General features: G+C 47.6%; 1 protein-coding gene across 1 annotated transcript in view; it reads right to left on the minus strand.

Annotated features, from left to right (window-relative positions):
- The window catches only part of LOC130149750 (collagen alpha-1(VII) chain-like), a 116,274-nt gene that overhangs the window by 79,903 nt on the left and 12,962 nt on the right, over nt 1–23,409 (minus strand). Inside the window, exons 2-19 of the mRNA XM_056339721.1 lie at nt 22,328–22,464; nt 18,777–18,957; nt 18,161–18,320; nt 16,531–16,624; nt 15,271–15,444; nt 14,115–14,275; nt 12,840–12,969; nt 11,258–11,374; nt 10,551–10,706; nt 9,910–10,026; nt 7,629–7,775; nt 7,300–7,419; nt 6,437–6,595; nt 5,075–5,203; nt 4,616–4,765; nt 3,776–3,913; nt 3,194–3,340; nt 2,113–2,232 (exon numbers count right to left, since the gene is read on the minus strand). Coding sequence (XP_056195696.1) covers nt 2,113–2,232; nt 3,194–3,340; nt 3,776–3,913; nt 4,616–4,765; nt 5,075–5,203; nt 6,437–6,595; nt 7,300–7,419; nt 7,629–7,775; nt 9,910–10,026; nt 10,551–10,706; nt 11,258–11,374; nt 12,840–12,969; nt 14,115–14,275; nt 15,271–15,444; nt 16,531–16,624; nt 18,161–18,320; nt 18,777–18,957; nt 22,328–22,397 — 2,470 coding nt within the window. The 5' untranslated portion in view covers nt 22,398–22,464. The remainder of the gene's footprint in view (nt 1–2,112; nt 2,233–3,193; nt 3,341–3,775; nt 3,914–4,615; nt 4,766–5,074; nt 5,204–6,436; nt 6,596–7,299; nt 7,420–7,628; nt 7,776–9,909; nt 10,027–10,550; nt 10,707–11,257; nt 11,375–12,839; nt 12,970–14,114; nt 14,276–15,270; nt 15,445–16,530; nt 16,625–18,160; nt 18,321–18,776; nt 18,958–22,327; nt 22,465–23,409) is intronic.

Here is a 23,409-nt window from a genome sequence, read left to right on the forward strand (position 1 = left end):
ATGGTTACCACATGTGCTCCAGGACAGGAAGGAGACTTTGCTGGTGGACTGAGGTAGGGCATACCTGGATCATACACAGGGAGGGATGCCCAGCACAAGACTGACAAGCACATGCAGGAAAAGTCTGCACGCTTTGGAGAAGGAAGATAGTCTTTGCCAGGGACAACTTTCTACAAAAAATGAAGCTGATTTGCAAGAGAGAGACTGTGAGGCTCAAGGTGCAAATGCAAGATTAAACGAGTATCTGTGGATTAGGTGGATAAGAAAACCATGACTTTGGTGCTCCATGGATAGTCAAGAGAAGGTAGAAGAGAGAGGAGGGCAGTGCCTAGCTGACCTTCTCCAAGGTTGTTCCTGTTACATGGGGGAGGAAGGTTGGCTCTGGATGGAGCCTCGTTGAAATACATGTGCATTTGGTTTTATTTAACAGTGGACAGAGGGGGTCTACAGGTGGGATGACCTCAAGCTGCGTAGAAGGGGACCCAATCTTTTACAGGGCAGGCTGGCTAGGATCAGCCAGCAGAGGAGAGGGCACTAAAGAAGCTTAAAAGGGGGGCAAGGGAAAGAGGTAATGAATGAGTACTCATTTAGAAAAAAAAACAAGTTGTGGAGAAGAAAATTAATCAAGGCACCAAGAGACAAAAAAACAAAAAACCCCAACAAAATTCTTAATTGCCTTTATACACTAATTCTGACAGCCTGGATAATTAAACAATTTAAATTGGAATTACTCACTTGTGAGCATAAATTTGATCTTGTTGGTACTATTGAAGTGTGGTAGCAAGATTCACCTAATTGGAATGTTAAATCAATAGTTGTAAACCTATTTCAGAAGGATCAATTAAGTGAGGGCACAGGGGGACTGTCAGACATGGTATTATCCATTTCTGAGCTGCTGACAACTCTGAAACCAATGATTTTTTAATACTTACGGATTGGTATTTTAACAATATGGTACAGGAGGGGAACAGTTGCATTAGATCACTTGAATCACCCTAGAGAGCTGAATGTTCAGTTCCCTAATCGCTTATCCTTAATATGCAGAGCAAAAAAATGATGCCACCACAGGAGACTTCATCCCCAGTGACATATGCTTTAAGTCTTAAGCTGCCAATAGCAAAATGTTCTTGGAATTAAAAAAAATGAAAGCTGATGACCTGGTAACTCAAAAAACATTGCAGGGACCACAGGGGAATAGTGTCAGATTCGTTTTCTTTATTGACTTGTGAAGATGAACAGATCCCTTGCAAAAATGTAGTGGCTGAAACAACGACAGGAAACTTGCTATATTAAACAAAGCTTAAGCCCACTCCAGGAAAAAATAATATAGCTGGTGCTTTAAGACAGCAAACCCTGTAAGGCCAAATTAACTGGAAGAAGAAATAGATGCTAGAAATTGTGAGCAATGATTAAGAAAGTTTTAAAAGCTCTTTACCATATAGCAAAGCTTTTAAACAGGTAAGAATTAGGGTTGTATGGATGACAAAAGCCAACCTTTTTTGGTTCACTGCAACTATCCCTAATGGACAGGTAGTGACTCTAGAGGAAGAGAGACTGATAATAGCAACCAGCAGGCTTTTTCCTAAGCAATTTTCATGTCTCTTTTTTTTTTGCAATGGTTGAATGTGTCATCCTGAGAGTCTCCTCAGTGGGCCAGCTTCCATTTCCCGCCCCCCCCCTCCTTTTTCACCCAAATGAAAAGCTGAGATGACAGGACATGATCTGTGGAAGCCCCCAGGGTCAACTTTTTGTTCTTTTGCTAAACAGGGTCCAGATGGGTTCAAAAGAATGAACAGTGTTGGTGCCAACAGTGACAGCATCATTTACCCCAGGTCGAAGTGGGCAGCACCTGGAGACACAAGTCATGACACTTGAAGGAAATAGCAGCCACTTAAGGCTGGTGGTGGAAATTTCCCCTTTAATACCTGCCACTTGCATCTTCTGCAGCATCAGCTGGCTCTAAAACCAGGTACTTAATCAAACAGACCACAGGGCAAGCCAGATACATGCATGCTCCATCCTCAGATCCCCTTCGGTGAAGAAGCATCTCACACAGGAGGGGACTGGACCAAATTACAAGCCATTCTTCCTCCCATCACCAAAAAGCATTACCTGAGGACAAGCGCCACGTTAGTAGGTATGTGGATGCTCCAGGAACAGCCATCCAAGTCAGCAAAACACTGGTCTCCGCAGCCTCCTGCACTGTGAACTCAGTCACTTTGGGTAAATCCACTGTTGGAAAACAAAGAAACAAAGCCTAAGGTGGGTAGAAGCTACCACCAAAAGCTTGATCAAGCTGAAAGGAAGCTGATGCATCCTTTGGGAAGCACAAATCCTGGCCCCACTGAAATCAAAGACAATAAGTCCAGATAGAAATGATGAGCATGAAGCACATCTCCACTACATTTCTTCATGGCTCCAGGTCCTGTTGAATCTCTCAGATGATACCTACCCCAGGGTGCAAAGATGTGTGTACCAGGAAACACGTCTTAAGCCTGCAAACAGCTTTGGAGACCTTCTGCCTCCTAAATTAGCATCATGTTTCTGGTGAGAGGAAGGAGTCCCTACAGCACTTTAGGGGTTTTCCAGAAAGCTAAATCAGATTCGATCCTCAGCTGGTGGGAACTGGTGGGTTTTTAGCAAATAACTTTTGGCAGATCTTGAGCCTGAACTGCTGTGTGTTTCTCTAAACTGACTGAAATCTGAGCTGCTGGGATAGGCAATAAAGTTTTTGCCTTCTCACTTGTGTCAGGTGCTAGTGCTTCTTGAAACCACAGTGTTGGCTCCACACGCCTGACCTTCTCCAGTGTTTGGTCTCCAAATCTGCCAATTCTACAGCATCAAGTCACATGGTGCCCCAGCATCATGAGAGTTGTTTGCCTTTATCTACTGGAAATGGTCAAGATGCTGTAACTAAAGAGGTAATTCCAAGATAATTTGTCACAAAACCAGCATCCAATGGTGATTATTGGCAGGGGAAGACAGGCAAACTCTCAGTGGTTCTCGGTAATAGGAAGAGAAGACCAATACATGTTTTCTGGCATGCTGGCTGGTGGCACCTGAGAAGTAAGGTGTCTGTTGGCCAGTATTGCTCTTCTTCCATCCTCATCTCCCATCATAGCCCCTAGGAAGACACAGCCCCCAGCACTAATGTGGAGATGCGCTTGTCCCCATCCAGTGGTCTTGTACTCACAGGTTTTGGCTGTGAGGAGTGTGGGGCTTCCTTTCCGTCCCCTGATCATTGCAGACATGCAGATGGTGTAGGTGGTGCTCTCCTTCAGTTTGGAGATCATGAAGGAGTCTGTTTCTGCTGCAACCAGCTGGGAAGTTTCCAAGCCACCTAAGAGGAGACATTCCAAAACCCCACAGCATACACAGAAAGGGCAAGGTAATTGCTATTAACAATCATTGTTACAGCAGCTTCCTCGTACAGATCCTGTGGGACCTGGCTAGGGAGGAGGGTTATGAACTTATTTTTCATCTGGGGAAATTGAGGCATGGGCAGGTGAGAGATCTGGTCACAAAAGCATCACATGCGCTGCTGGAAGGAAGCCACTTCTTTGACTTCCTAAATCTGAACTATGCCTACATCCAAACGGCATCTTTGTTAGAGACTAAAACCTGGTTCACAGGGCTTCAACCTGCTGCCATAGACGTTGCAGTCCCCAACTACCCTGACCATCTGTGGGAAAAGGAATAAGCTGAGCTAAGCTTCCATTTTTGGGGTTCCTTGTGCTCTGTCCTCATACTGCACCTAGGAGACCAGGTTGCTTACCATCAAATGGCACCCAGGATATCTTATAGTGAGTTACTCCAGGAAGCCTCCTCCAAGACAGCTTCAAACTATTTACACCAGTTTCAATAATCTTCAAATCTTGGATGGTTTGGATGGGACTGGAGTCTGCAAAAGATGCTGCAAAAATGAACCAGGGTAAGATGTCTGAAGTAACAGCTGAAGTTAAACATCATCAGGTTTGTGGCTCTAAGCTATAGAGCTGAAGATGTGAGTATTGATGTAATGTCTACTTTCCAGCCATTATCCAGGGTCGCCAAGCTTTATTTCCTAATGAATCCATGGACAGGAGCACTGCAGTTGAGGGAGTTCATCCACATCTCTCACTGCCTGCACTAAACTCTGGTGACATGACACAGGGACATGAGGAGGGGGCCACGAGAGGACAGATCATCCAGATGCATCTTCAAACACCATGGGGAACTGTGATTCAGACAAACTCATGTGAAAAAGACACTGAAAGGACTCAGGACCCCAAGTTTGAAGAGGCAGAGCCACAAATCAGGGAATGGTAAACCTCAAGAATGCATGCTGGTGAGTTGACCCAGAGTGGTGCCTGCAGAGAGGCTCCTGCCTTTCTGAGATGGCTGTGGATAAATAAGACTGGAGACCACGTTAATACATCCAGGGCTGCCCACCTATGGCAAGCCTATTTGACATGCCAGGGAGACCTGTCCACTCCTACCCATGGGAACAGCTGTGGATTATTGCTACCAGCTATGAGGGCTGCTCATGCCACTCCACCGTTAATGTGCAGTGCACAAGACCATGAATCCAGTCTTTGCAACCCAACGCAAAGAGGGTGGTTCCACCAGGACATACCTGTGCGGTGAGTGAGAGTCACCTCCGGCCCCTCAGCCTTGCTGAAGACAGCCCGAACGCTGACTTTATAAAGGGTGTCAGGCAGCAAGTGGTCAATCCGGTAAGCCAACACTCTACTGCCCAGGTACTGAGTCTTGGCAACCTGTTCTTCTGTCAAAAAAAGGGATACTTCAGAGCCTGTAGTTCACCAGTGAGGCTGGTGGCATCCCCTCCGAAGGAAACAGCCATTCCTTGCTTACTATTGTTTCAGAACTTTGAGGATTACATTCATAAATAGAAGAGCATGAACACAAAGAGAGAAGGAGCCATTGCCAACAGGTGCAGGCTGAGGACCATGTTTCTCAATACTGAGATCTCTCCTACCTGAGGCAGTAGATCAGGAGTTTAGAAAGATGCTTCCCTTGGCCACAGCCATGGGTCTGTGCCAGAAATGAGCATGTGCACCCTTTCTCTGCTCACCTTTGCCTGCTCCCACAGGGCTCCAGGTGACTTTGAATTTGGTGGCAGCTGCTGTGGCACTCCACGCCATAGACAGGCTTGTGCTCGTGTAGGACATCACCTTGAAATTGGAAACGTAGCCAAGAGGAGCTGCAGGGTGAGAATAGTATTAGATAGTGTCCTTAGTGCTGTCCAGCAGGGCTCCTCATTGGCAGTATAAGCAGGCCAAAATTATATAAAAAGGTTAAAAGTGGTACCTTTGCTTATCCTCAGTGTCTCATCCTCCTCACCTGGAGAGACACCAGTTTGTACTGCTTGAGGTCTGGGCTGTGCATGAACATCCTACCTCCCTTAGCACCAAGGAGCATGTTCTGCTCTAGATCCATGTGGGTGCACCTCTGCAAGCCCAGGACAGGCAGTACAGGGATGCAGGGAGTCAAGGGATGCAGATCCCAGCGCCCCACCTGCCACTGCCACCGCCTGTCACTGCAGGGTGAAACATCCACCCAGAGATCCCACAAGTGCTGACCATCCCTGTTTGCCTGTGCTCTTCTTCACAAAGGTCAACCCACTGTCTCCATACTGTATTCCAGGGTTGCTAGTCACCTGCTGCCATTTTAAACCTCTCCAAGCAGAGTTCTGGTACTGTGTAAATCTTGCCTCTGCTTTCTGATCATCATGCTCAGCACTGCTGCCCCCCACCTCCTGCCAAGATGCAGCAACCAAGAAGATTTCTATGGAGGGACAACTTTGGCCATCAAGTAGACCACCATCTTTCCCTATTTTACATGAAGAATTTGCATCTTCTGCATCTTGCCAGGCAACCTGTTCTTCCAGTATAGCCCTTTGGAGTGCCCCCTTCTTTGAGGAAGGGGACAGCCCTTGTCACCAGGCAGAAATGACCACATTAGGATGTTCCTCTTCCTTTAACTCCCTATGGCTTCATATGGCAGAATTTACCCAGGTCTCATCTCTTTTCCAGCTAGACTCTTTGACCACAATGTTGAAGACTTTGGCCGTTGGTCTGGATTTTGGGAGGCCTGGAAGCTCAGGAAGCACAGATTGGGCCGTTCATATCTGAAGCTCTACCCAAGCCCACAGCGCATGAACAGATCCACTGCAGAGCACACATACTCCAGTTTGCATCTGAAGACTCCCAGGCAGAAAATCTAAAGCATTTGGGATTCACGGTCTCACCCACCAGGTGCAGCAGGTTGGCTGGGCAGAGGACCACCACCACAGTGCCCCTGACATGAGGGGCAGATGATGGGAGTGGGGTGCAGGAGGTACAGTGTAAGGCCTTTGTAGGGATACACTAAATTGAACCAGATGTGCAAGGGCTGTATGCTGTGGTAGCTACTTGTATACCCTGACCATACTCACATGTCCTGGCTGAGGTTGTGATCCCTGGTCCCTCCACCGAGCCAAAAAGCACATACAGGGAAATCACGTACTCAGTGTCATGGGCCAGGTTGCGGAGCTGGTAGGCTGTGATCGACTTGTTGAGGGCCAGCTGGCGAGGACGGTCTTTGCCAAAGAACTCTTTGGAAGAGAGAAAATAAAATAGAAGAGAATAAAGACTGAAGAGTCTGGAAAGCAGCTCTGTTACATACTGGGATAGACATCATGTTTTCCCTGGCAGTCCATCTCCAAACCAACCGAACCTCTGTTGTAGAACACTCATATGTACACTGGGGCAAGAGAGAGTTTTCTTGTTGTTATTTATTTGGGAATTCAAATTACTAAAGGATCCAAACCAGCTGAGAGGAACCAAAGGAATCAAGCCAGCTCTCACATACAGGGCCCACAGCAATGTTGGCACAGTCTCTGTCCCTCCCCAGTATCTGCAGGGAGTTTTGCAAAGCCTCTGTCCCACTATTCCCCAAGGACCAGACAAGGTGGCGTGGGACTCTTGCTCCATGTGTTGGGCTGGGGTCAGGCTGAACATAGCTGCTGCAGGGACCCTGCTTGCTGGCATTCTGGATCAGTTCAGGAATAATTTATGGTTTCAATTCATGTCCTGAAGTTGTGGGAGAGGGTGGTCAGAGCAGTGAATGAGCTGGACCTGTCCTTACACCCACCATCTCTTAGGCTCCCAGTGCCTGATCTCCCATGCTGGGAGATATGCCAATGGCAGGGAGGTTGGAACTAGGTGATCTTTAAGGACCCTTCCAACCCAAACCATTCCATGATTCTGTGCTACAGGAGGTGAAGGTGATGCAGGCTGGAGGAGAGTGGGATCTTACCTGGTGTAGGACCCCAAGCTACTCTGTACCCAGTGGCCCCAGCAACTGAGTCCCACGAGACCAGAGCACTGTTGATGGATATATCACTCACTTTCAGCATCTGAACAGTGCTCGATGCCACTGCAAGAGAGCAGAGTTGCTTGGTTGCATCAAGGTCCCATCAGCTCCTAAGTGGCCCCCCAAAAGCTGTAATGACCCAAATTGTTTTCTGCACCAGATGACAGGCAGAGTGGTGACTACAAATGACACCAGCTCTGTGCTGCCAGCACAGCCTGACCCCCATCCATGTCTTCTTGGGCTGCCTCCCACCTCTGCTGCACAGCACTCACCTGTCATTGCTTTACTGCTCACCACTGGTCCTTCAACATCCCCAAAGATGGGATTGATGGTGACAGTGTACTCTGTGCCAGGCTGCAGCCCCTGGATCATGTAGTAGCTGTAGGTGTTGCTGAGGTTCACATCCTGGATGCTGCCCTCTGCAAAAAGAAATGATGTCTGGGCTCCCCTGGGTCAGACCAAGGAGGACCACCCTTGCTTGGGTCTCCTTGCCTGGGAGGGAGGTGGGCAGTCATGCAGACAACCACTTGAGAACTACACAGTGCCTAAGATTGAATGGCATTTCATCCTCCGGGCTTGCACATGTGCCAGTGAGATCCTCAAGCTGAAGATGGTAGAAACAGGGCTTAGTGCAACAAGCACAAATCTTGGTTGGGGACCTAATTATATACAGGTAGAAATAACCCGCAGCCACTCGGGCAGACCTCAGTGATCATCAATAGCCCACGGCAACTCAGGGGTTTGCAGACCAAAGAAAATAAATCAGGTAGCGACACACAATTGGCCACATATGGGTCTGCAAGCAGTCCCATTAAGAGGGTCCACACTCTGCCCAGCCCTGGGTGACTGGGTGCTGTGTCATCTTGCCTACTCCGCAGGATACTGAGCCAACTGATGCCACAAAAGACATTTTCTCATTTCTGTGTTCTTGTTGGGGACTAGAAACTACTCAGCTAACCCCCCCGGCACGGCAGGAGAAGAGTTAAAATCTAATCCCTGGGGATCACGCGCTGTTTCAGAGAGGCAGGGAGGCACAGTCAGCAGTACGTTGGGGTTTGGGGGGGAAAGCTGACATTCGCAGTTTGGTCACTGGAGGGTGCCATGTCCTCATCTTCTGCTCCACCAGCACCCTGAGCCCCATCACCCTTCTCCCACCCCACGCCATGCATGGACCTTCTCTTCACATCAGCCATTCTCTGTCTTAGAAGTCAAGAGAAATCCACCCCCCTCCAGTGCTCGGGGCCGCTGCACTGGGACGGGCAGAAGGTGTCTGCATCCCAGCACCACTGCACCCATAACACACGGCCCCGGGATGGGATGGAGCATGGGGGGAGGACCACACAATGCTGGGCAGAGAGGGTGGGCTGCCCCTTGGGATTTTGCCATCAGTGGATATGGGGTGAACTGGTACCACGTGAAAGAGCTGCTCAGAAAGAGCAAATCCAGAGTGGAGGTGATGTGCACTTGCTGCTTCAGCTGAGGATGTCTCACGCTGTCCCCTCAAGAAGGAATGTCCCCACTCCAAAGACATGGCAAGCTGAGCACATGTGTGCTCCATTTCTAGCTGGGGTATTGAGCAAGGACTGGGTAAACAGCTCAGTTTTGGGGTACACCATGACTTTTTCCAGAGAGACATTCACTATAAAACAATAAAAGCAGTTTTGTATCTTCCCTGTAAAGAGTGTTCCCTTCTGATGACCTTTGGAGCTGTTTTCCAATTAAGCCCCCCTCCCCTGGTGGGAGATGTCTGCTCATTTCATAACCAGGATTGCTGAGCCAGAGGAGAGTGTGCTATTTATTCAAAGCCTGTGGTGGAGCCCAGGTGTCCTGACTTCTCATCTCATCTTTGAACCACAGAAATATCCATCTCCCAAGGCCAAAATATGCCATCAAACCTGAATGTCTAACTTCTGCTCCCCACTTCGCACAAAAATATGTTTGTGTTCAGGGCAAGGGAGAAGCTCCAACTGCAAATGCTGATCTGTCTTCAAACACCAAAATTTGTCTCAGAATGAGGATGCATTATTGGATGCTAGGAGATGAAGCCAGATCTTACTGCTGCAGAGAAAAGCAACAAGCACAGGCACTTCCAGTCTGTAATGTGGTAGTACCTGTCCTCCCAAAACAGGGGTAAGCCCAGATGCTCAGGGGCTGTGTGATATCTAGCTCCGCATGGAGTATTTTACCAGCTTCTCTCTACCTATTAACCCTTTCCAAGGCTACACAGGTCCAGTAAACCTGGAACTAATCCCATGTTAAAAGGATGGGTACCTGTTAGCCTGCTTTATGCAGAGCCAGAGCAGGTATTTTTGCATCCATGGCAGTTTACCATCAGCACCCATGGCATAACTCTCTGTTGCAAGCTGCTGATTTATCTCCATGTACACAAGACTCCACCATTCACAGTCCACAAAAAACCTGGCTCCCTCTCGTTTCTCGTTGCATGGCTGAACAAAGAAGTTGTCATTGCATCCAATGCCTTGGGGACCTCACAGCTCCTGTCTCTTCATCTCCCAGCTCACTGATGCACATACCCCACCCCAACGTATCTACCTGCTGACGTCCAAGTAAGCCTGTACCCCGTTGCTCCCCGGACAGGGCTCCACCTTGCCTGGAGTGTGTCAGTCGTTTCGTTCTGCAGCAAGATGCTTTTCACAGGCAGGAGCTTCACTGGAATGAGGACAGGGAACAAATCTTTCAGAGCACGCACTTGCCAGTGGAGGACTTTGCTGGCTGCCCTCCCTGCATCACTGTTCCTCCAGCTCATCTGTCAGAAGGAGAGGGATTTCCAAGGGCTCCTGCCCTGCCTGACAGGCTGAAGGCATCTCATAAAAGCAGTGGTGAAAACAACCAGATCTGTAACCATTGCTTTCCAGGAACAAAGCCTCTAATGCATCAACCTCATTTGCTTTATGCAGTGCGGGTGCAAAATGGCAGGGAAAATGAGGCTCTGCCAGATCTCCCACCCTTCCTCCCAAGCAGCCTGATGGTGTTTTGAGGGTGTCCATGTCCATGCATGTCATGGGGGAAAAGAAGGGGTCAAGGCTGGAGTTAGAAAGGACCTGTTGAACACTTTCCCTTTGACGCACATGTAGTTGCAGTATCCACCAACTGTGAGGTGCTTATCAAGAGTAACGGGTTTGAACACGGTGCCCAGGGCAAGAAGGAACCAGCCACAGAATCAGACCTCTTACATGTTCTCCCTACGGCAGCTACAGGCTGGCTTGGCCCCTGGGGGTACACGGCATAGATGCTGATGTTGTATTCTCTATCCTCCTGCAAGTTGTCCAGTACATGGGAAGAGACATCACCCCGCAGAACCTGCTTGTAGGTCATTCCTGGTCTGTTGGCTGCAAAACCAAGGAGAAGAGTGATGGTAAAGCCTTCCCACTGCCTGTCTACATCCCATGTCTTCACCACATGGTGAATAGCATGCACAGGAGCTGGCTGAAGGGCATGGTTGAAGTTCCCCAACCCATGTGGCGTGGCTGAAAGTTATGTCTGTAACTAAGGCTTGATATATCCATGCTGTCCCAGCCCTCCAGATCACACAGAGGTGAGTGTGAGCCATACCAAACATTTGAACTCACCCCACATCCACACCAAAGCAGGCAGTTGAAAAACATCCACAGTAGTTCTGGATGTGACAATGCAAATGGTTACAAAGCACCCACAGCAGCATCCCCATCTTGTTCTTCAAAACAAAGTCCTTCAAAGGACTCTTCTCCTCTCTCCTGCAGGAACCACACTGTCTGGAAAAGGCTAACTTGGACTCCTTCCAGAATAATGCCAGGAGCTCTGTGGTGCATTGCTCCTTTGACAAAATAGCATCTTTCCTGTCCTTTGGTCACTGGTTCTTTTAAAACAAGCGCCAAGAAAAATTAATAAAATCTGAACTCACCTCTGGGGATGTAGATCTTGTAGCCCTCCAGTTTGCCCAGTGGAGGTGTCCAAGACACTTTCAAGCTAAAAAGTCCTTCTTCTATCACACGGAAATTAGTGACTGGAGGCACAGGTGCTTTAGAATACAAAAATATTGCAGAAATTGATGTGACAGTGCTGTAATAAAGTGCCATGGCAAAGAGCTTGGAAAATCTTTGGTCTTTAAGGACAGAGACACACAAAGGTGAGCAGCACCAATTCTTCCTATTCTGCTAGCTGTTTCCTTAAAAACAACAGTTACCCCTCTACCAAACCCTGTCCACTTGAAAAGTGAGCTGAAAACCACCAAGGCAGAATGATTGTGGGCTTCCTTTTTTAAACGGTGTTGGGAACTGAAATACCTACCCACAAGGCACTTCCTCATGAGCAGAGAAAACTGCGGTGGTTTCATGCAGGCTGAGCAAGGCACATGAATCAAACGCTACTTGTGCCTATGGATACAACTCTTACAAAGGGGAGCCCATTTTGATCCAGCCAGCCATGGCAGACAGATTTATAGCTTCTGCCTCTGGCTTCATGTTGGGGATAATAAGAGAAGGGATCAAATGAATTTATTTCCACCCATAAAGACATTCCATCTTATTCCTGGCAAGTACATATGAGTCAACCTCATTGAGGCACTTTATTTATTCATCCTGTTGGAGATTTTCCCTCAAGAAGACAAACAACTTAAGACATTGCAGAGAGTCGGGGAAGACGCAAAAGACAAGGAAGAAAGGAATAATTCTTTTCAAAACGCCTCAGGCAAAGCAGACTTGGTACTTCATCCAAAACAGGGAGGGAAGTGGAATTAGTGCACCCTTTAAACTCTAAAAATCCCTTAAGTGGTGCAGAGACTTCTGAGACAAAACCTGCTCCTTTCATCACATCTGACAATGTCTTGCACTCCAGGGTTTGGCCAGGAGTGAATTTGCTCCTTTGTTTCCAAGAACCTTGTCATTACAGCCAGCCATGTGACAGCAAAGGAATTTGGCACGGCAGATTGCAACCTAGATCATTTCATGAGACCAGAGATCACTGCTTGGGACATTTCCTAAAGGCCATGATCATACCACCTTGGCATTCACCTTGAGTGAAATGAAGCCTTAATGGCATGCATGGTGCTCGCCCAAACCTTTGGACCATCGACTTCTGAAAAAAAAAGTTATAGAATATAACCTTCAGAATATACTTCTCTTCATAAAACTCGTGTCTGTGTTTCTCAAACCATGGTCTCCAAAAGCTTTCTCATTCCAGGTACATGGCTTTTACATTAATTGAATCCCAGCCTGGATTCGTTAAATCCTGCTGGTTATTAAACAAGATGATGTGAGCTACTCAGCAGGCTGCACCCTCTGCTTTGAAGTGGGTTAACCACATGGGTTGCTCTGCACCCACTCACAGTCCTGCACCCCACACCATGGACATTTGCACAGATGTTCCTTCTACCCATCCCTGCCCATCCATCCCTCACTTCTTGTACATACTGTTTTGGGGTGGTTTTTTTCCTGGGTCCACACAGACAAAGAAGACACAGGGATAACTGCAGAAAAGACACTCACTTGTCTTGCCCTTGACAACTGCTGACTCCCCAAGGGCATCTGCATAGATGGCCCTCACTGTGAAGACATACTTGGTGTTGGGTTTCAGATCAGCCACCAGCACGCTGCTTTTGTCACTGTCTACCACAATCTGTCACACAGGGGACAAAGGACATAATTACACTCCTATAACAGTAGAAGACCCCCATGTTGGGAACAGGTTAGGAGCACGAGGCTTCACACCTTATACAAGCTGACTTCCATGAGCAGGAGCCTCTTAAAATGCACTAACTCAGAACGTTGCAATCCTCTAATGATATCCAGATTCACAGTGGACATATGAGCACTGACACAGGACAGCATGAAGGGTGGGTTTCGTGGGATAGCCCACAAAACACTAGATGAAGATAGATGTGTAAGATGATGCGTAAGGTGGTCCCCAACCCTCTTGAAGAAAACAGGAAAAGCTACCACCTCTGACAAAGAAGATTTCTTTTAAGCTCATAGAGTAAGATTTCAATGTAACCCAAGGGCAAGACAGGTGGAGACATAACTTCTGTGTTTTCACTATGTTCTTATGAGATTCTGAAGCAACCAAGGCCGATCATTCTTGTTAAACACAATCTTAATAATTAATACAATTAATAATCTTAACCTTAATAATTTATGCTTCCATAGCTTTGTTCTATTATTAGAAATCAAAGATTTTAGGCATTCTATCCTTCAACCTTGCTCTCAGATTTGTGCACGGACCAAGCTGAACCAAAGCAAGCTGGCACACGTGGCAGCATAACTCACACAAGGACATGGCAAACACAAACCCAAAACACACTTAGATCTTACCAAGGTGAACAATTTTGGCAGCAAGAGGAACAGGGGATGCTGCTACAGAAGCTGGATGGGCTTATTTGGGAGGTGGTATCACAGAGGTAAGGAGAGAAAGGAGTGTTTCCCATTGACCTGTTCCTATCAATCCCAATGGTGTTTGTGCCAGTTCATGCCATATCCTTTTTCCACCCTACCTTCCCCCGTATCACTCCCAGAAAGTCCATCTCACGACAGCAGCAATGACAAAATTAGCATGAGCAATCAACACACCTGCAAATCTGATGGTCTACCTACAGGCCTTCGCTTCAAGCTTCAGTTTATGCCAATGCACTGGGCAGTGACTGGGATGGCTGAGGGACATGGTGCCATCTCCTAACCAGGCTGTGCCAACATCAGCCTGAGCAGAGGACTAATCCCTAAGACCAGGAACCGCAACTGGTGCTCTGCAAAATGGGAATGCAACCCTACCTGCCGCTGGTCCTCTGAAACTGCCTGTCCCAAAGGCAGCAAGGGATGCAGATGAACACGGTACCCCATCACCCTCCCTGTAGCTGGCATCCACGTGAGTCGCAGTGAACTGTGGCTGTGCTCACTGACATGCAAATCCTGGGGGCCAATGATCTTCTCAGCTGCAAAAAGAGAAAGGAAAGGCCTTTGGTTTGGACCATGGTGGCACTGCTGGTGTACATGTGCAAGCTGTTTATTGATGGAGTCAACATATTCAATGCAGAGAAAGCCTTGGGTATAGATGGCACTCACTTAGGTTGAGAGCACAGGGGCAGCTGCGATCTGTTTCCAGGCCAGAGCCACACAAGCAGGTTTTCTTTAGACAAATTGCTTGACAGCACAAGGAAGGAAAACAAAAACGGTTCTGGCTACATTTCCCCTGTGAACACCTGCTCAATACACAGGGCACCAGCTCCTTCCTGTCTTTCTCCTTACTGTCACCAGGGAAGAGTCTGCCAGAGAGCTTGAACTTTCCATGAAACACCACAGGAAGCCCCAAAGTGCTACAGAACCACAGACAAAGCAAAAAAAGATGCTTTAAGAACTCAGATGAAGTTCTCCCAAGCTCTGCCCCAAGCTTTTAACTAATCTTCTCATGAGCTTGTGTGCCAAGAGGAGGCAGGAATTCATTGCAATCACCTATGGATTCACTGCAACATCAGTATCTCTTTGGGGACAGGTCTAGATCTCTGGAGATCTCTTTGGCTGCTCTCTGCATTTTCTGCAAGCAGTGAAGTTCTTCCTGAGATCCTGAGCCGTGCTGCCAGAGTTCACCATGAGAGGCCCATGATGAAAGCCCCCAAGGGGCAGAAAGGCTGCCCCAGCCCATTGCTGCTCCTTTTGTTTGAACTGGCAGCAAGACTTTCAGGATCTGATATCACTAGGCAAACCATGGAGATGCAGGCACAAGCAAAATACACAGGAGCACTGTCCCAAAGCAATAGATGCTCCATGGGGTGGTTGCTCCTCTGTGGTCATCCAACCCTTAAAGGTCCCTTGTGATGAACAGAGGGGATTTGGGAGGTCCATCTCCATGGTGTAGCTGGCATGTCCTTGGACTGGGAAGGGGCAGGTTTGGGCAAGTGGAAAGCAGGATATAGGGAAAGCCCTGATGCACCTTGCACGGTCTGCTTGATGGGCTGTGGTGGCTCTGAGGCAGTGAAACACAGCCTTCGAGAGAGCTTGGGTGTTATGTTGTGGAGCAGGTGGAAATCTTCAATGTAAAGCACATGTTCTGCAGTAGGTTCTGAAGCTATTTTGTTCAACTCATTCTTGTCAGCATCCTTAATTCCTAGACAAAGAAAACAAGAGGAAAGGAGGACATAAAAAGCCATCCATGTCGCAGACCAGGCATTGGCAAGGGCTGCCAAGAGCAAGTGGGAGCAATGTGCTGGCCTTTTGAGTTTTATACCACCTTTGGAGTCATGCGGCCCATGGCAAAGGATGAAACAGGGAATGGAGTCGCAAGCTGGATGGGCGGTGATGAAGCAGATGAAACCTCTTCCATCAGGGAAAAGAGGTCAAGGTTTTCTCTAGAGGCATGTTAGAGAATGCCTCACAGTATTTGGCTGCTAATGGGCCAAGAGGTGGAAAGCTTTCTTGGGGTGGAGAGTGAAAAGGAGCAGGACAGGATGTGGCCTCACCCTTCCAATGGGATACAGAGACATTTCTGCCCTTCTGATGAGCAGACAATGGGACTTTGGGAGGCTGCGTGAAAATGGCAGAGTTTTCCTGTGGTTGAATTAAAAAAAGGGGGGGGGGGGGGGGGGGGGAAACCCCAAGAAACCAACCCTCCCCTAATTTTCATGTCACATTGGTCCAAATTGACCTGGTTTCTCTCTATAATGAACCACCACCACCACCATCCCCTTCTTCTCCTCTGAAATATTTGTTGAAGTGAAGGATTTGACTTCTAACAAATGGCTGTATTTAGCTCTTGGGGTGGGGGTGTGCTGAAACATTTCCTTGCCCATGGAGTTATTCTGATGGATATTTTTAACGTAGCTGAAGTCAGTGTCTGAACCCCATTAAGAGAAACCTTCAAAAGTAAAAACATTTCATTTTTTACAATGTCACATCAAAACATTTTGCCTTTTATGGAACTCCTGAATTCGCAAGTGTTTTGACAGATGCAAACCCACAGATTTCCACTGAATAAATCAGCTATTGACAACAACAAAAAACACTCAAGCACAGCACAGATGTGATCTTCCTGTACTTGCAGTAGTTGCTAGTGGCTGAGCCTAGGGATGGGTGCAGCTTTTACAGGAGGGGGGTGTCAAGCATCAGGAATCTTCCCTAGTGCATCGACTGCATGTCAGTGTGCAGTCAGTGTTTGGTGGCAATGCTCCATGTAAATTAATGTGTCCATACATACCTACAGCAAACACCGTCACGCCCTTATCCTGCAGGATCTGGGCTTCATCTTCAACTGAGTCACTGGATTTCCCATCTGTGATCAAAACAACTACCTACAAGAGTTGGCATAAGAGCCAGGGAATGAAAGAGCACAACATGAGGAGGTCACAGAGACAGTCACAGGATATTCACACTGACAAGCCAGACCTCGGATGAAGTCACTCTCTCTAAAGGGATGGGCACCTGAAAATAAATCTTTCAATAACCGACAGCTCTGGGGTAACTCACATGAAATCAGTTTTCATGAGCATGAGCTGAGAAGGAACAGAGCATAAATGCTGCTGCTCATGACAGCATCTTTTCTGCATGTCTCCTCCTGCTTGGCTGTGTCTCACCTCTGTTTGGGACAGAACTCTAGCTCCAGAAGGAGATTAATGCCAGCACAGAGAGAGGATTCACCCCTGCAAGTACCCAAGAGCAGCTCTTAAAGGAGGACTTAGCCGAACCCCAGACAATACATTTGGCCACTGGCACCTAGATGGTGCTATCAGGCGGTAAGAAACTCTCTTAGCCACAGCCTGGGTTTGAATGACAGCCACCTCAGCAATCCCAGACCTTTCGAGGTTTTTGGGCAGTCCCATGTCAGATCACATAGCAGGAGGTATGGCTGGCACATGGGATGCTATAACGGAGACACACCCTGCTGCAACACCTTTAAGTAATTGAGGTGGGTAACACATCCCACCTGTAGCATCATGTTCTCCCTCCTGCTCTGTAACTCAAAACAGGTCTCGTTGACCGCACTGATCAGCCACACTGATCACACGGATCATATACACCACATTTGGCATGCAGGATCTCAGAGCAAAGGAGAAGGTGCAGAACCAAACTGCAAATGTGGGAGGCCCATGGGAGGTGAAAGCTGGCTGTGATGGTTTCAGGCTTGATTCATAGGGTTTATCCATTCCCCATGTGGCTTCCCCGTTCTTAATGTCAAGACCATCTACCATTAGAGCAGAGTGAACTGTTTCACGCAGCCTGCAGAGCAAACCAAAATGTAGCACCTTCTCTTTAGCATCCTCAGAGCCCCTTAGAAATTATGAACAAAATAATTCTTTTTAAATGATCTGAAGAAAGCATTGACCCAGAACTGATGTCTGAAAGGTAAAGACACTACAACATGTCTGCTTTTTGAGTAAGATGCTAACTTAGTGCCACTGTCTGTAACCAGAGTGGGTGTGCGCAGGCTATTAGCAACAGCTACCTGCATCAACACCACAACTTGCTTCCTTGTCTTAATCATGCCTCGAGCCTGCTCATTTAGCTTACGCAGTAAGTGCCCCAAATTTGGGTACTCATCTGGAAGCATTTAAGACTAGAGCACTGAGTCCCTCTGCAATTCATGTGGTAATATGAGCATTTTTAAGAAGTGAGTCAGTTCTTTGAAAATCTGGAGGTGCCTGTCTCTGTCACTGATAAAGTGACCTGAAGCTGAATGAGCTCCTAAATGAGGTAACTCAAATGCAAGCCAAAAATCAGACAGGATAAATAAAACCAAAACCTCTCATCTCTGTCTTCAGTTGAAGAAGTTACAGGTCTGATCCCTACCGAAGATGACACCAGTGAAGTCATCACAGAAGGTCACTTACCTTTGCTGCATCCTCTCGCAGCATGTCCAGGCGAGACATGGTGTGAGCGGCAAATGCCAGGGCTGACCCTGTTTTTAAGCTGCCTCCTTTGAAGGAAAGATTCTGAATTGCAACCAGCATTTCTTTGATGTTCACATAATCCGTGAGCTCAATACTCATCCTGGGAATGAGAAATGGGGGAATATGGGTGAATAAACAGCAAGAAAACACTGTTGTTACAGCAAGGATGCATTGATAATGGTAATAACCAGCAATAACATCGTCACTTAGCTGGTCACACTAGGCTTGCATGAATGCAAGAGTCCTTTTCACAGTGGTCAAGGGACGCCAGGGTATGAGCTCCAGAGCCCTGTTACCGTAAAACAGTATCTAAAATTGGGTAGCGGAGAATTCCTTGTAGCAGCTTTAAATACCATCCTCCCTACTCCCAAAGAGTTCCCTGTCACCAAGCACCTCTAGACTCTGGTGACATTGCTGGGGGTTGAACTCTTGCTCTGCTTTTGCAATGGTTCAGCAGAGCAGCAAGAGGTCTTTAACCATGGGGACATGGTTGCCCAGCTAGAGCTGAAGGGCTATAGAATCCTGGGCGCTGGTGGTGGAGGATGGACTGACCCACCTTGTTTTCTCCCCGTAGAGTGCCACCGCCAACCGGATGCCTTCTTTGCCCATCACCACGTTCTCAAAGGAACAGGCCATGCTGCTGATGAAGTCCTTGACCAGCCGGGAGCTCTCCCTCCCTGTGCCCTGTGACTGCCCCACGAGGAACAAAATGTCGGCCACCTCTGCTGTCCTGCATGCTGAAGGAGAAGAGGGGCAGGAAGGCTCACCCCACACCATGCAACGAGCCAGCAAGGAGATAAACCCCTCTGAGTCATGTGAACCCCAAAATACTGCACTAAGGAAGAGAGACCATGTTTAAGCCCAGTGAAATATGTGATCACGGGCTTCCCAGAGCAACAGGCCACTTTGTTCTCTTTAATTTCCTCCTAATTTCCCAATTGTTGTTCTCACCCAGGGGAAGTTCCTCATTTGAAGCACAAACACTGAGAGCCAGATCCACCAAACCATTCAGGTCTGTAGGACATGCTGGAAGCAAGGGGATACCTGAGGGTTTCACACACCCAGAGGCCGACACCGACACCCAAAGCCTTGCACAACTGAGATTTGGGAATGTGGCAGCTCTGCCACCCCACTAACCATCCTGGGCTTCTTGTATCAGGGTCTCCAGAGCCAGCGTGAGACACCCATGCAGACACACGGCCACCTGGCCACCCATGATTTGCCAGCCCTAAAACAACCAAGTCTTCCAGACTCGCACAGAGAGGGCTCGGGACGCGCCGTGCATTGAGCTCTGCAACACTCCTCTCTTGCCAAGCTGCCAGCAGCCCTGAGCGTGAACAGTATCTTGTGCAAAGAATGAAGAATTTGAGTGTTTTTTCTGTACAAGCCAGAGCTATCTGACGCCAGCTGGCAGGGAAGGGATAGGTGCACAGGAAAATTTGTTTAATGAACATCAAGGCATATTTACCTTTACAGTGTTCAATCTCAATTGAATTTAATTTTCTTTAGACAGCCAATAAATATATTTCAGGGACAGAAATCTGATGACTTTTAGAGACATTAAAATTTATGAAGGCTTTACAAAGCATGTTAAAAATGTGTATTTTCTTTCATGTTTCTCTCCCTTACAGACAGATGCTGACTTACTACTGTAAGGCTGCTAAAAAGCAGACTGTGCCAACTGCTAGAGGAGGGCTTTTTTTGTCTTTTGATCACCAGCACTGGATTCAACCTCTTCACATTTTTTCATTTTGTGTCACTGCTGCTTTGGACTTTACCCAGCCACTGCCTTGACTTTCAACCGCAGGTTTGCAGCCCCCGGCTCGCATCCAACCAGGCTGCAGCATTTGTTCCAGTTTGCTGGGGAGATGCGCTAGGCGGGCATCTCATGCTTCTGCACCTGTTTTAGCTTGACCTCTTCAATTTCCCTGACTTCCCTATTTCCATAAGCAGACTGTCTAAAGGGCTTGGAAAGATGCAGGTTTTGTGCTTTCCTTCATTGCTGCATCCCTGATTAATCCCCTTTGGCCACGCAGCAGGACAGAGGATCGTGCTGGCTGTGGATGGATGGCAGCCCAAGGCTCTTTGTTACCTAAGGCTTTTGGTTTCTTCACCTTTCTTTGTGCCTTCTGATACCAAGCTCTTCACAACCTAACAGTTCTGTTTACTGCAGAAAAATAATGACTGGCTTTTTGGTTTAACCCGTACCCAGCTGGGAAAAGAAAGCACTTTCCCTTGACAAAAACGGGAGACAATTATTTCAGTTTTCCTTCCTAGAGCTCTTTGTTGAGATCTCCCTTCAATTCTCAATCCTCCACAAATGCTTTTCAGCTAAGATGTCAGGGGTGTCTTGGACACAGCTCAGCTGCTCATAGCAGATGAACATAAGCTCTTTTCCCAGCTGCTGCTTCTATTTTGAATCTACCCCTTTTCCCTAGCTTGGGCCTTAATGTCCCTGTTCCCCCAGAAGGACTTGGAAGGAAGGCAATGCCAGTCCTTGGCTCCAACCTCAAAACCGGTAGAAATCATTCAACAGCTTCACAGGGTAACCACAACCTGTGTTACCACAAGAAAACCCCAACAAAGGTTCAGCAAGATGGAGAAGACCATCCATCAGCCCTCCCAAAATCACCCACCTCTTGGAGCTACTCAAGGCAGTGCAGATGGCTTTTCCTGGGAGACCTGCATTTTTGGCCCTGATCTGGAAAACATGCTTAAAATGCCATTGGTATCACAGGGATCTTTGCTATCTACCTCTCCATGTCCCAAATGCCCAGACAGCATCCTCCATCCGTGCCTGGTCCCTGGGAGTGTTGCTGACCCTGCACAATGCCCCTGCCCTCATTTGCATCCAGGGAACAACAAGGAGAAAGACAACAAGCAAGAGCTCCACAGGATTAAGGGCAGGATGGTGCCCTTTCTCTATGAAGGGGCAACTGAAGCCTGCTTTGTGAGATGCTGAGCCAGAAGCTCAGCACCCTTCCAGTGGGGCCCAGCTTGGCAATAGAACCCAGGTGTGTTTGCTGCTTGGATCAGGTACCTGAAGCTGTCATTGGAAACATGTGATGTTAAGCATATTTGGATTGGTACCTTCTGGAGAAAATACCAACACAGACAGCTATATTAATCACAGGGGGATACGATTTTATTTGAAATTTTCCATGCACCTCCAAAATTACGTTTCATCAATCACAGGTTTGCCAGAGACATCTGTAAACGTTGATTTACTGCACTTTTCCTAGCTTTGAATTAAATAGCATTATAGTTGAATATATTGGCTTAATTGACAGACAGGAACTTAATCAAGTTAATTTTGTAGTTGAAGCCAAAGCTTCCATTAACTCCTTGTTGAGTTTGCTGAATTTACACCTTCAAAGCCTGGGGGCTTCTTGCTGCAGAGCACTTCAGAGCGAGGACCCACTGGCTCATGCCCAACCCCATGACATCCTGGGAGCTCTGCATTAGCTCTGTAGGATGCTCACAAAAAGCCTTCCCCTCCTGCAGGACCCTGAGGGTAGAGACATGCCATAACTCCATGAGGCTCCTCTCTAGGGTCCTTTTGTCTTCTGCCTCTCCTCCCCAAAAGGCCTTTGTGGGCTTGCACAGGCAACAGGGAGCCAGGAGGAGGCAAGACCTTGCGCCACCTTGACTCTCTAAGCAGCAGCAAGAGGCTTCAAGACTTCCTTGAAGTCTTTTCCCTCATTTACTCTGTGTGATGGTTTGGACCAGGCCTTGGAGATAGAAGAGGACTCAGGAGGGGACAAATTTTCTCTTTCTCCCCACCTTCCTCTAGAGCAGCTGAGGCAGAACAGTATCAGAGGCAGGACACTGAGAAGAGCCCAAATTTCCCCACAAACCCTAATGCAGTAAGTCAGGTTCTGCCTGCCTTTTGGGGCCAGCTGAGATGCTCTGGTAGCGAGATAATCCCAACCTAGAAGGACCCTGTGCAGAAGGTAACGGCACCATCACTACAACTCCACCGTGACAGCATCTCTGTGTATATCCATGACATTAACAAAAACCTGCTTGCAAAAGGTCTTTTTCTTCCTGATGTGTCTCGGCATCACCCTCAGCTGCTGCATTCATGACAGTCCACTTGTCACATACCTTCATGAATGGCCACGGCTCTGTACTGCACCACAGCCACTGCCAGGACAAGGATCTGAGCATACAACATTTTCCTTTTCCTTGGGAAGAAACTCCTTGGTTCCTGGAGTCAGAACACAGCCTGGACAGTCATTGATCTGCAGGAGAAAAGAGGCTTTAATGCATGTCAGCTGAGCATGATGCTCCCACCTGGCTATAGTTGCAAGGGAAGCTTTTCACCACCTGCAAAGGCTCATCTTGTCTTAGGCAATTGGCATTAAAGTCCATAAATCCACTAACTTCTTCACCTCTTTTCTGATGCTGGCTACAGGGGAGAGCCCAGGTTTGCTCCCTCAGCACCTGTCCCTTGCAGTACCCTTCTTCAGGCAACAACGTTAGTCAATTAAGCCTAAATATAAATATTAGTAGTGTGATGAAAGAGCGAAGCATCTGCTTCCTCAATTATTCAGGGAGGAAAGATCACTAGAAGATCACTGCAGACAGCAATCACCTGCACTCAAGGCTTTATTAGCCTGTTTTGTGACTAAACTTCAGGTTCCTAAATCCAGGATTAACTCCCTTGCCATGCTTTGAAAGCCAGCCCACCATCATGGAGCAAACAACAGCAGCTGAAAGCTCTGGTTGCCTCTGGGTGATTTAGCAACTCCCCAAAATTGTCACGGAAGTCTCCCTCTGGGAAGCAGGGATTTTTCTCTGTGAAGCAACAACTGCAGCAGAAGTGGTGTTGTCAGAAGGGCTTTTATTCTTTTTTAATGGGCAATAAAAAGTTCTTATCCTGTTCTGAGCCTCACCTGCTTGTCTTGGGCTGAGCAGATTTCACAGGGAGGCACAGACTACTTTCAGGGTGGAAATTACAAACATGAGGAAAAGACAAGCTCCGTGACTTCATCCACCTCTTTGCCAGGGCTGTTCCTTCCAGCTATCAACATGCAAACACAAAATCACATTGCATGATGAATCAGGTCACTTTTGTAAAAAAAAAAAAAGGCTGAGTTCCTGTGCACAGCCTGGAGTAACTCCCCCTAAATGAATCCCCAAACAAGCAACATGAAGATCAAGTGCCTGGACAGCCTGGTGTGTGT

This window comes from Falco biarmicus, chromosome 5 (genome assembly GCF_023638135.1).
Source record: "Falco biarmicus isolate bFalBia1 chromosome 5, bFalBia1.pri, whole genome shotgun sequence".
NCBI lineage: Eukaryota > Metazoa > Chordata > Aves > Falconiformes > Falconidae > Falco > Falco biarmicus.